At 47.4% G+C, this 14201-nt stretch overlaps 1 protein-coding gene across 1 annotated transcript; it reads right to left on the bottom strand.

Moving 5' to 3' along the window:
• Positions 1-1239: 1239 nt before the first annotated feature.
• On the bottom strand, positions 1240-13948 carry LOC135804934 (vesicle transport through interaction with t-SNAREs homolog 1B-like). The gene is made up of 8 exons (XM_065318913.1): positions 13538-13948; positions 5970-6028; positions 5690-5800; positions 5200-5268; positions 4447-4549; positions 3901-3971; positions 3410-3471; positions 1240-2218 (listed from the first exon to the last, which is right to left on the bottom strand). Exons 1-8 carry the CDS (start codon positions 13635-13637, stop codon positions 2131-2133), a joined length of 663 nt encoding a protein of 220 aa, XP_065174985.1. The 5' UTR covers positions 13638-13948; the 3' UTR covers positions 1240-2130.
• Between the last annotated feature and the right edge of the window lie 253 nt (positions 13949-14201).

Genomic DNA, 14201 nt, shown 5'->3' with positions numbered 1-14201 from the left:
AGAAGGACTTAGGTATGGCAAAAAGGTGCAAGGGTGAAAATATAGTGTGAGAACAATAGACAACCAATGGACATAACTAAAGAATTGGTTGCATGGCGACCTGCATGCACCTAACAGCCCAAGTGTGACTGTAATTTGCTTCTACTTGCATGCAGGTTAGGTTTCTTCGTGTGAAACAGTCAGGTCACTGGTGTTTAGACGACGTCGCAATGGCAGGGAGGGAGGGAGGGAGGGAGAGAATTGTAAGATTTATTGGTCCAGTCTTTGATGTGGATGTTGCTCGAAGAATTGGCAGATTCCGCTCGAAAAGCAGTGAAACTGGCATGCACACCTTATGACAGGCACTTCGTTGAATTCTGCTCCAGTTCTTTACCCACATACCAAACATGCATGAACTGACATACCAGGAAATGTACCAAATTCTGCCAGTTTTTCTGCCAGCATTATCCACCAAGCTTGCAATGGCTACTTGAATATCCAGTAAATCTGTTACCCTGGCGACCACATACCATGCACGTGACTTTAAAAAACTTGAGTCATTTGACAAGCGACTTCTCCAATGTCGAGGATCACCTTAGCAAAGCAGAGAGAACTGAAAGACCTCCGGCATTCCTCAAACAAACAAAAAACAGGCTAACGAATGCATTGCAGTGGCCTGTTTTGCCTCATAGCGATACAAGTACATGTACCGTAAAGTACCGCCAAAGCGCCCCACCATCTCATCCTTTCGTGGTCGTATTGTGGAGGTGGTCTGCTGTCTGTAGGTCGGTCATACGACATGAACCTTGTACACATATTGCACGTTTTGCAGTCAATCCGTACCTTCAAGAGGACACAAGCTAGCGCTCCACACAAAAACCTGCCAAGTGTGACCTTAGTACACTAAGATTCTCACATCGTACACACTTCGTTGCACTCTGCCATACGATTTTCCTTTCTCTGGCTGTAAAATCAAGGTGGGGCGCCGGGCGCTCTCGCGAGACGGGGCGCTCTGTACATGTACCTGTATCAGCAAGAGTACATGTACATAAGCCGTGGTTTATGTATCAGGGACTTTGTTTGTTTTCTTTATTTGAATTCGCTAAAACCAAACGGACATACTTGGCCTCTGTCGGGGACGTTGGGTCGATGAGTGAGCCATGAAAATCCGGTTGCTGGCCTGGTTTTTGTTTTTTTTCAACTCCACATAGCAACAAGCATGCCCAACACACAAGTAAGTGCACTTGACCAACAAGCAACTGTGCTGATTGTGATTGTCAGACGACGCCAACAGATCACAACATACGCCATTGCTAGAACATACGTGCTCGTGATTGTAATGATTTAAAAAAAAAGAAGAAGATAATAATAATTATGACAGCAAGAAAAGTAAACTCGCTCCGCGAATACAGCAGAAGGCCATGCAGAGCAGTGATGACGCTTCCAGTCACGCACAACAGTTTTAAAAAATCAACGTGCGTGCCACGAGATAGGTATAAAAGTCAAAGTAAACGAGCCAGGGCTTCAACAGATAATACAAAAATACTACTCTAGTGTAATAACATGGTAATCTGTGAAGTGGAGCTGCCTCCTCGCATGATGTGCTGCTTCTTATGCACTGGGTTCACACACTAGAGGTGCATGTGGGCACGGCGGCAGGGAAAAAAAAGCCACAGTTATACATCAAGCCAATCCTGTGGCTGAAAAAGAAAATGTCTGCGCCATGCGGCTGCTGGGATCATACACTGATACAGGCACTACTGCTTGCTCAAAGTCGACAAACACACCTCCAAGTACACAAGTGCGCATGCATGCAAAGACACACACGCACCCATATACGCGCATGCATGCAGGCATGCAGCCCCGCACTAATTGCAGGGCACTTTTACAAAAGAAGATTTTTAAATGCGGCCGACAGAGGCCAGCTGAACGGGGGACATTTCACTGCTTGATTTCATGGAGATGCAGGCGACCGATCGCTGGTGGAAGGAAACTTTCTCAAAAACATTGGTATGAACAGATTGTGGGACAAACTGTGGGACAGCATGCAGTGTAATTATGAAAACATGGATATCACCATGAAGAGGAAGGGATGAGGCTGCAGCTGAACGAGATCGTATCATCCAGACACTGCTGCAGGATGGTAGGTGCTCAGTGGAATTTCCAATAGCAGACGCCGCCAAGGATTGCCAGTTCCAGCAGGATGATGATGATCATAATCAGCTTGTTGGTGAGTACCCTGGATAGCATACCACAGCACACAGCACACAGCAATATACATCGCGGCTACAGAGGTCAACAACCAGACCCGGCCAAGGTATTGTGTGTGCCACACCGATATTGAGTGATGCATGCATGTGGCCAAGGTCATGTGTGACTGCATGCATGTGGCCGTGCGAGGAAACTGAGCACACGCACGCCTGTCAGACTGGTGTGGTCCCAGAGCGTGATTTGACGAAGCTCAATTGTCCAACACATAACTGGTCATGCTGATAAAAGAGAAGGACAAAATGTTACGAGTTCAGTTATGACTAACTGTCCACCAACGTAACCAGATCTTGTACAGTCAGCGAGTCTCAGTACTCCTTGTCAGTTTTGTGCCATTTTGTCGCACTCGCTGACTGTAAAAGATCTGGTTACGTTGGTGGACAGTTACCGTAAAGTCGCGGATAAAAGCCGGGTTTGCATACAAGCACATCGCGGATAGAAGCCTGAAAATCAAACGGGTCAAGTGCATATAAGCCTGTCGCGCGTAGAAGCCTGGCTTCTATGCAAGCGCGGATCGGGTAGGTCAAGAGTGCATGTGCTATGTACAGACTGCATAGTAAAACTGCCACCATACCGGTAGTCAGTGGTAGATCTACGCGTGTCGCGCGTAGAAGCTTGGCTTCTAAGCAAGTGTGGTGCATATAAGCATGGTTTGCATTCAAGCCTGATGCAGAAAGCGGCTTATGTGCTTATAGTTATAAGCCCGGCTTTTATCCGCGACTTTACGGTAGTCATAACTCGTAACATTTTGTCCTTATCTTTTTTCAGCATACTTATTTGGCTCACAATCCGAGTTCAACATAACTGGTCATTCGCAAGAATATGGCATAGGATATATATTTTTCATACTTTATGACATAGGAGCTGTGCAACGGAAAGCAACATAGTAGCAGCATGGACATTCCGCGGTGAGGGATAAAAAAAAAAGCTCCCAAAACGAACATTAAAGTGAATGGTGGCGGGGGAGAGCGACTGCTTTCCTTAACACCTTGAACAAGCACCTGCCACAATACATGCAAACGTCATTTCACTAGTTGAGGGAATGGAAAAGGGAAAGGCAATTTCAGTATTTTTTTATTATATGCTGGGCAGAGTTTTGGCACACACACACGTGTTTATTAGATTATTCGATTTTCACAACCGTGGGCTTCCTAGAACTTACCGCCTTGCCAGGCCCTGGATCAGCTTTCGACTGCGAGACATTTCCTGGTCAGTTTCAATCACCTGGGCAATTACAAGAGAAGAGCAATGCATGAACATGTGCCATGTACATTATGTCGCAAGAGAAGCAAGCAAATCTGCAAGTGCACTAGATGAGAACCCACGAGTTTCCTCTTATGCGAAACAGATCAGACTTGCACGAAGTAACTGCACAATTCGCAGAACTGGACTGGCAAAGCCATGTGAATCGACCCCCGATGCACACCTGGTCTACACCACACGGAGTACATGCACATTGGATTAGACAGCCCCCCCCCCCCCCCCAACACACACACATACACACACATGCACACACACGCACACACGCACGCACATGCACACACACACACACACACACACACACACACACACACACACACGCACACACATGCGCAAGTAATCACAGCGTTAGTTCCGACAAAAATGCGTGTACTTGTCCCCAGCTGTACTTACGCGATCGCGGGCATTGAGAAGCTGCTCCCGCTGGCCATCCAGCTCACCTAGGATTTCAACACCGATTTGGTCTGCACACAAGTCATGCAATGGGGAGCAAGGCACAGAACAAAGTTGTACTTACAAGCACATTGCCTATTATAACCATAACCATCTTGGGAAGTGCCAGTAGTCTGAAGTGTATGTTGTATTTAAAGCGTTCTATGTGCTTGGGTTAGAGGACACAGGACATACGGCACAACAACGGTGATCACAGTCCTAGGCAAGTCTCAAATTGTCTGATGATGTGCTGCGTCGTGAGTTGACGCTACAGCCCCGTATGCATGCAAGTAGAGTAGATGTACCATGTGCTTGGAACACTATAAATTGATCGTGTTGGTGTTGATGCAGTGCTTCAGAAGTAACAGCATGGGCCATCAGTCCAGCTATAAAACCTCCCCCCCCCCCCCATGCATGCACCCGTGTGCTGAGATTGGAGAAAAATAGCTCTACCAGGAGACATCAAATCCACTACACAGACACCACTGCATTATGTGAACAACTGACCGGTCTCGGCGGAGATCTGATTCGACCGTGCTACACTCTGCGACGCTCGCTCTAAGGCGTTAGTGCCTTGTAGCAGCTGACTGCGCTGCTCATGTTCCAAATGCTGCACGGAAAAACAAAAGACATAGGGACCCCTGCCGTAAGAAAACATCGCCTAAAAAATAAAATAAAAAAATCCACAGTTCGCGTTGGACTCGGCTGGAGACCGAATTTTCCGCATCCGCTGGGACGCCACCACCCTCACAGATCAAGGCGCAGATGCAGCTCCTAAACTGCGGTGGGAGGTGAGTAGATCAGACCCACCACCAAAGTGGCCAAACACCGAATATCCCATTCGCAGTGTCCATTGCCTAAGGAGACAGCTATTTCGGGACCCCAAAACATGCTGCACACACATACTTCCGAATCTGCGTATGAAGCATAAAGACCACCTGTTTGCCAAGATTAGTTTTCTGCACTCTATGACAAGGTCAGAAAACAGAGATACACGCAGGACTGTAATGACATAACCAGAGGAGAACACTCCAAACACTCCAAACACACCGAACACAGCAAAAAGCAATGGTACTGAGACAACGCCAGGCCACATCAAAATGGACATAGCGCACAAATGCAATGAGACTCATGAGTCGTCTGTGTGGTCATCCTATTGTCACAAGAACCTACTGACCAGGGTGAGTAGTAAAGTACCGGTATTTTACTACTCCCTGCTACTGACACTGACACAAGCGACACACGGCACAAGTCACTTACGTTGACTTCATTTGGTCGAGAGTATGCTGGTCCACCTGCACCACCAGGTGCCGCGCTAGTCAATTGTTTCTACCCATACGTACACACACACACACAGACGCAAGCACACACATGTACACGTGCGTCCACACGCACACATACACCACACAGAAAAGCAGGATGATGTCGCTGGCACTGGTTCATAAGACACGATCTGACCATGGGCGCACAAGCACTTGTTGAAATGCACAACAAGACTCTGCACAATACTCCATGTACAGTTTGTGTCATTATACCATAAAGTGAACACAACTGTAAGACTTTCAAAAACTTCAATTCAAAAGAGATGTGGCCATCGGAATTAGCCACCAGAGCACTTCTATCTACACTACTATTACACAAAAGTTGGAGTCACACTTGCACCAGGCTCTCAAATCCAGATTGCAAGATGGCCCCAAGTGAAGAGAACAGGGAGAGACACCACCGAAGGATTCCACAAAACGTGGCTTACCAGGCTTTGCCGTAGTCTTGTGAAGTCGCGCTTGTAGCTGCGGTACTTGTTTCCCATCTGTGTGCGATAGCTCGGAGGGGCGTGCTGCAGCTCTCCATCCATATCTCCCAGCTGGATAGTACAACACCAGGAACAGGGGCAACATGGTTGGCCAACACTGTTCTATCAATGATAACGATAGGGCGCTAACAGTTGCTATTTAAATGGTACACGTGTGCGATAGAATGTGATACGGGCGCAGATGCGAGAATAGACACACCAAAAAAATCGAGCCACTAACCAGGTGCTGGCAGTCCTCGGCCTGCCTCTCTGCATCTCGCGCTGCCGATCTTCTTTGTTCTGCACGAAAAGAAACGCAGACAGTTCTCAGCAAGGTCCGCGAAAGATCAAATCCAGCTCTCGCACAGCTGTGTGCCACACCGGTACGGAGTGATGCATGCATGTGGCCAAGGTCATGTCCAGCTCGCGCATAGCTGTTATCAATGATATCATTTTTTCTTACCACTGTGTCGGCTCTCAGCAAATGAACTATATTGTCCAGGTGAGTTGTCATAGCTGGGGCTTACTGAACCACTATTGCTAACGCAGAACTGCAGAAGAGCTTCCTGCTCAAGTACATACCCAAGGATTGTGATCTAGTAACAGAGGGTGAAGGAACTTCTCACTCTGCACAAGTACCAGTGAGCAAACCGATTTTAAATGCCCTGTCCCTTATACTAGTGACTATGCACAATGAAACCTGTCTAAGGCGACCACTCAAGGGACCTTTAAACTGTGGTCTCTTTTAATAGGCGGTCTCCTTATGCAGCACCCCCTGGTCCTGGTTGCAATGGTCTTCAGGGACAGGTGGTCGCCTTATCCGAGTGGTCGCCATGACAGGTGTTTACTGTACCAGTATTCAATGTACATAAGCCTCGGTTTCGCCTCTGTCATCTTTCAATTTTCAATCTTCTATCTGAGAGTGCTGGTCAACCAGCACCTCAGTTTCGAGCAGCAGGTAGGGTCAGTTACTGCGGATGTCAGCAGCCGCAAGCTCGCCGCACACGGGAGGGTATGGCAGCATCTCACTGTCCGAGCGCATCGTTCCTTTTTTATCTGGCAACTCAACCTCAGACATATACTTGAAATAATTATCTAGCCACCCATTGACCATGATGCTACATGAAGAGACAATAATGATGACGTTTTTCCCAAGCCAAGGAGACCAATTTTACGACGCTCCACGTCACCGAAGTACTAACTTTGATCATTGGTTTTGTAGAGCCCCATTCTCTAGGAGATGTCTACATCTGCTCTGTTTCAATGTCCAGCATAAGCGAACGTGTGGATCAAGCATATTACTGCTTGGTTGACGCTGCCGTGGTAATGCGTATAATTATTATAATATACATGTCCAGTCCACCCTGGAATAGACAGGCAACTGCTGCCTGCATGCAATCTCAACAACTATGTACGACAAGCTAGTTCATTGTCTCAAGCGGAGCCTTAGGATAACGTTTGGTTGTCCGCCATGCCACCCAAGAGCCACCAAAGCATTCCTCTCGCCACCCGCTATAACTAAAGATATGGTTAGCCTTGTCTATCAATGTGTACATGGTCACCGCCGCAGCCCACTGCTTGCTCAGCTTTTTGTTCCAAAATCAAATGCGGACCACATGGAAGCCCCGACTAGTCTAGAGGGCAGACCGCTCTCACTTTAGCCTTGCCTAATGCTTCTTCGCGCCACGGTTTCCATGCTTTGCCCTGCCTGGCAGCGGACAGGTGGAATTCTATCCGACTCCCGGCAGGCAGCTTCCTTTGCCATATTTAACAGCCCTTTACGCAAGCTCTTTTGCCTGTGACAAGACTAACAATTGCAATCGCCTGTAGGGATTGCCCTGGTAAAAAGACCCTGGTTGCGACTAAGACGGCACTTGTGCAGCAACCCGCTATACCAGAGCACCGCGCCACAGATTGGGCCGCCTGGCCAACGGAACTGGCCCGGTTGCTACAGAACAGGCATAGCTGGCTGCAGCCGAGAAGAAGCTGGCTAGCACAACGTGAATACATCACTATTATTCGCCCGAGAGGCGAACCGCGACCAATCGGTGTTAAAGGGGAAGTCCGGTGAAAAATTTAAATTTCACAGTCCGTAGAGTTCGGGTCGCTGAGTCGAATGGTCTTTGTCCGAGGAGGCTGCGGCCTATGGTTCGTCAGATACGCCCAATCGAACATGTGCGAATTTAAGCGCGCATCACCCAGATCCAGGTGATGACGTCACAGCGTGCAGCCAGGTAGCCACACCATCTAGTCGTGTACAAAATGGTCATATTCGGAGCGCGTTCGATTGGGGAACCGTTTGTCGCAGCTTCTTCGGACCAAGACCATTCGATTCAGTGTTACAAACACTACGTACCCTGTGATTTGCAGCTCGGTAAACCTCGAGGTTATACCGTATTTTAGCCCTTTCCGAGTTGGACTTTTTCCGTCAGTGCTCTACGGCTCTAGTAGTAGCAAGAGTATAATTTTACTCTTGGTAGTAGCAATGCGCTGCGTGCATGCTAGCTGTAGTGCAGTCAACAAACTCATCACACACGGAACTACTCCCGCACTGCCGTGCTGGGCTAGCTACAACAAGACTCGAGACACAAGACTCAGAAAACTAGTCAACACACGGACTTGTCATGTACTACACTCGTATCAGTCGTATTGTACAGTCATGCAGTCAGAGAACGTGCGTTTCTCCTTGCCGGTGCCGGTGGTTGTGCTTTGAGAAAGAAAATTTTAGTTTTCCGCTCCAGTCCGGCCTCATTATTTTATGCTACAGCGATGAGTGCACAACCGTGACAAGTGACAAAACAGCGAACAGCTCTCGGACCTAGAACTTTCAGATTCCATAGCGTTGCAAGCGAAGAGCCGTGCCCATGGTGCAAAGAGCCTGCACTGTTCTCCAATTGAGTAGTCCGAAATATGCCAAGTTCGCACCAAAACATCACCATGTGGCAGGCTACTGGAGTCTAAGCGAATCGGTATGGAACAACATCTAGAGCACTCGCATCACTCTTCTCCATTTTGGCGACCCTGCTCTCCAGCGATCTGATAATTATATCAGCCTCGTCTGCAATAGCTGCTGCTTCTTCATCAGTCGGAAACTCAGTAGCGCTCACTCTTGACCGGCCCGTGCGGCCATTTCTTCAGCTGAATACCGAGGTTCTCAGCCCCAGACCAAACTCATGAAGGTCAGCCATGGCTGCATCCTCACTCTCACAAGGAGTGTTAGGTCTTCGGGGTCGCTTGCACCACCATTATATCAGTCGCCAAATCATTTGAAATAGCACTGACACTATTGCTTTCACGCGCTCCTTTTGACCTAGCTGCACGCTATGACGTTGCGGAGGCTGTGGCGCAGCCGCATGACGTCATGGCGCACCCCCGAAACTCAGTTTTTCAAACGGAAATATCTCGAGAACGCTTTGTCGGGGACACGTGGGACCAACACCATTCGACTTAGCGCCCGAAACTCTACCGACCCTGAAATTTAAATTTTTCACCGGACTTCCCCTTTAAAAAGGGGGGACGGGAGGTTCAGAGGGTCAAAAAATGAATTTCTGAGTTTTGAACTTTTTGCTATGGAATCTTGTCTTAGGATATTTGAAGTGCCAGAATTTCAAATTTGAGCGTAATCGGTTCAGTAGAAGTGGAGTTATGAGCTAAAGTATGTCGAGATAAAATTAATTTCAAATGTAAATACTCAAATGTTTACAATTGCCTAATTTTGTGATTTTGGTTTAGTCCAAAATCAAGCGTTTTTGATTCAACTTCGCCAGGTAAGCGACCCTGGCTTCTGTTTTTGTAGTCATGGAGAGCTGCCACGTGCTTCCTTGATCGCGTATGACGTTCTGCAGCGCCACGGCGGCCACGCGAAGGAAAAAATCTTTGTTTTTTTTGTTTGTGATCGTGAAAGTGAACATGGGGAACCGAAAGAGAAGCACCAGCAGCTCTGGAAGTGGCCATAGGAGGAAGAAAAGGAGATACTACGCCCCAAAGCAGTCAAGCTCTGTACCAGTTGTGGAAGAAGGCACCGTTGAAGCGGCGCAGAGCGCTTCCTCTCGGAAGATTTCGTCGAGGCCAAAATGGCTTAGTGATATGGTCATGGAATTCGAATCTGAGCTTGTGTGCTCGAGTGACAGTGATTCAGACGAGTCATCCAGTGATAGCTGCCAGGAGTATGATGATGATGCATTCTATCCTGATGTTGAGGAGTCTGTCTCTGGCTACAAGATCGTGGATTTACAGTGTCTCCAGGAACTGATGGATCAATTTACTGTCTGTAGGAAGTGCACGAAGGGAGACATGATCATCAGTAACTGTCATGACACTGGACTTGGATCGACCCTGCGACTTCAATGCGCTTTGTGTGGACACAGTGGAAGTACGTCTCTGAGCAAGAAAATTGGCAGGAGCTATGATCTGAATCGACGATCTGTACTGGCGATGCGATGCATTGGACGTGGCCATGGTGGACTCCGAAAGTTTTGCGGCGTAATGAATTTTCCTCCTCCTGTAACGGAGAAAGCCTACCGCAGCCACCAGGAAGTTGTCCTTGCTGCAGCCGTAAAGCTAGCTGAAACTGACATGGTTCAATCCGCAGCTGAGTTGCGTGCCATGACAGATTCCACCCACGTCGCAGTGACGTTCGACGGCACTTGGATGCGCAGGGGATATTCGTCGCTGTATGGTGTGTTCGCGTGCATCTCCTTCCAGAGCGGCCGTGTACTGGACATCACAGTGAAGGGTCGATACTGTCACGAATGTAAGATCTGGACTGAGAAGAAGCGAAGTGGTGCAATCACGGAGGAAGCCTTTTCAACCTGGCTGGATAATCACAAGTGCAGCATAAACACAGCGGCATCTGCATCCGGTATGGAGAGTGAAGCTGCGTGCGATATTTGGCAGCGGTCTGTGGGCACACGCGGAGGCCTCATGTACACGTCGTACATCGGAGATGGCGACTCCAAAGGCTATAAGAAGGTGTGCGACCTGGACCCTTATGATGGTGTTGCCATCAGCAAGGAAGAATGCATAGGCCATGTGCAGAAGCGTGTTGGCAATAGGCTCCGGGAACTGAAGCGGCAACACAAGGGCATGAAGCTGAGCGATGGCATCGGTCTCAGTGGAAAGGGCCGTCTCACTGACAGGCAGATGGAGCGTCTCCAGACCAATTATGGCAATGCCGTCAGGAGGAATGTCGGAGACCTGCAAGCAATGGCCAAGGAGATCTGGGCTGGGCTCATGCACTGCTGCTCAACAGATGCTACGCCGCAGCATCAATTCTGTCCGGAAGGTCCAGACTCGTGGTGCAAGTGGCAGCAGGCGCAGAGTGGTGCACGCCAAGCTTATGAGCATAAGAACCCTCTCCCAAAGGCTGTGTTCGAAGTCGTGAAGCCCATCTACATGCAGCTGTCCGAACGAAGTCTGCTGGAGCGCTACCAGATGGGTGCAACGCAGAATGCGAACGAGTCGTTCAACAACGTCATTTGGAGAATGTGTCCGAAGGAAGGCTTCTGCTCCGTCGACACCGTTCAGCTGGCAAGTAGTTTGGCAGTGCTCAACTTCAACAACGGCGCTATCACCTTGCTCAGTGTGCTGAAAGAGTGTGGATGCATTGATGGCAATCACACGAAGGCAGCGCTTGAGCTAGAAGACCAATGGCGTGTGAAGAAGTCCCTCCGCAAGTCATCAGCAGTGGAAAAGGAGAGCAGGAAAAGGAGAAGGAGGCAGAGGAAAGGCTGAGAGGAGACCACTATTGAGAAAGAGGGCACTACATATGACAAAGGTGGTTTCTGAATGGCAACTTCAGGTCAGATATGTGAAAATATTTCAGTAGCACTCCACTATCAGTCCTTTTTATGTAATTTTTAGGTGCATTTTTCACTGATTTTAGGGGTATTATGGGCACTCCGCGCAGTTTTTTAGAAATGCTGTACATATCTTGTATGTAAAAGTATATATTTTCTGGTTCTGTACGGTCCATTCTAGATCCGTTGCCTTCTTAGGACACAAGATCTTCTGTTAGAAACAAAATAATGGACCTTGAACTTCAGTCAAGTTATCTTGCGCACGTGCATTGTTATTTCAAGGCTGCAGTGGCACACCATTGGAACTGTAATCGCATTGTGCTTAGGCAACAGCCCTAGCCCCTTGGTACCTGATCATTTTGCAGTGTTATGTGTTTATCTTCAAGTGACCATGTTTGAGAAAAACTGCGCAGAAATCATGCCCGGCTATCGCATTTTTTCCAAAATTGCTTTCCTGCATTTCTCCATGATACCAGTATACTTTCCACAGTTCTTGGTTGCAATGTCGTCAGTGGATGTCAAGGAACATATACTGAAAATTTGAAGGAATTCTGATGTTTGAGTGCTGAGATTCAAGCGAATTTATAACGGGCACCGCAAGATGGCCAGCGAACCTCCCGTCCCCCTTAAATTAATTTAACCGGCATTGCTACCTAATTGCTCTAAACGCAGTATTAAGGAGTCCATCATTACTGTCCATGTACAGTATAGTACACAGTAACCATGGTAACAGGATCGGACATCACAGTCAATGAATAAGAGTTAAGTCGCGACGCATTTTAATACCAATTATGTACAGAAAGTAGCAACAGCATTTCTGTCGCGTACCGCCAAGGCTGTGCATCTACATTGCATCAAGACAAAATGAACTACCCTATTTTCCGCAGTATTGGCCGCACTTTAAACAGTCGCAATTCTTTCAGAAAGGTCAGTGTGGCTTACCATGAAATACAGGGTAGATGTCTGTATTTAGGAAATTAGAGGCCACATGCCACGTGGCATGTGGCCTCTAATTTCCTAAAAACTTTGAAATTCTCCGTGAAGTCCAAATTTGAAATTGCAATGTCTGTATTTCGTGACAAAAATCTGGGTGCGGCTTATATTCCAGGCGAGGCTTATACTCCGGGAAATACGGTAAAATCTCATCCATTGACTGAGATGTCCTGTACCCTGCTACTGTCAAGTGTACATGGACTCCATAGTTATACGTGTAGCAGTGCTAGTAGGTGTATTACATACTGAGATCATTATACACAGCGCTGCTATTCTTTATCAACACATGTATTGCCACCACAACACAAGAAGTAAGTACTAGAATAGTCACAAAAGGAAGTAAATAGGGCTTCCTTTTGTGTACCTCTTGCGTACTACACTCTGTCCATTCCGGGCATTTGAGCACTATTGCAGGTTAAGGCGCACAGCCTCGGTGTACTAGAATAGTCACACAGCAACGACACAACCAGGTGCTTGTTTGCTGTTACTCAGAGTTCGAGTTTGAAAAACACTAATAACGAGTGATCGAAACTCGGATGCTGAGCCAATAGTAAAGTAAGAAGAAAGGAGTTACGAGCTATGACGAACAATCCACCAAGGTAACGAGATATTATGCAGATATTATTGTCCGATGGTCTTGCTAGTCTCGCCATCATCATCCTGTAACGTCTGACATTCTTTGTCGCCGAGGACATAGCTCGTGCACATCTCCGCGGCGCATCCCTTCCCCTCATTAGAACTTTCCACACCCGAGCCTTCCAAATTGCAAGGTTGTAGGGTTGCGCTTCGTAGATGTGTTGGAGCTAGGTGCCAGGTCGTCGAATATCTCAATATCCCTGTCAGTTTGTGCCTTGTCGCACTATCTGCCTGCATATTATCTGAGAATTTATTTCATTACCTTGGTGGACTGTTAGTCATAACTCGTAACTTATTGATGAGTGATCGGACAGTAATAAATTCTATATACACATTATTCGATGGCTAAAAGCAATACTGATGACATTTTGGAGATAATTACCTCCTGACAATTTGGGTATCTTGTCCTCGACCAGTTTTCTCAATGAGTCAAGGCTCAACCTGAAGTCATCTTCGATGTCCTCAAACTTTTCTGAAGACATGGTGGCCTACTCTTCCGCGTCTCCGCTCAGCTGTTCAGTGCTAGGAAACGCGAAGTGATGACTACTATAGTAGATCTACTCACGACTGGTGATAAAGATAATTCGTGAAATTCAAATGTCTGGGGGGAGATCAAAATTTCACCATGCACTCACTCCGAGCGTCAGCACCTGGTGCCAGTGGAGACTATGGCTACCACATAGGTGGAACAAGTAAAGGTAGACGGAGCGAAATGAACTCCTAAGCTGGGAGAAAGGTACACGAACCTCAACTCTAAAGCATGCGAAGACAATAACAAAATTTAATTATAACAGTATTTCCTCAAAACAAACTGTTGATGTTACAAGTCAATAGACTGACGTCATGACATGATAGAGTCTACGTAGATCTACGTAGCTACGTAGACGCTGAGGACTCAGCACTCAGCAGTGTCAGCTCAGGAGTGCAGTGAGGAATCCACTCTGTGAGTCTGACATAAACACATAGAATTCTCGAATTAGGAAAGAAAATCGATTGAAAACTTCAACTTTTGGTCTAGCATAAGAAACACGTGACTGTCACATAAA

This window comes from Sycon ciliatum, chromosome 1 (assembly GCF_964019385.1).
Source record: "Sycon ciliatum chromosome 1, ocSycCili1.1, whole genome shotgun sequence".
NCBI lineage: Eukaryota > Metazoa > Porifera > Calcarea > Leucosolenida > Sycettidae > Sycon > Sycon ciliatum.
The sequence above is the reverse complement of the archived record's forward strand: the minus strand, read 5'-3'. Positions and strand labels throughout refer to the sequence as shown.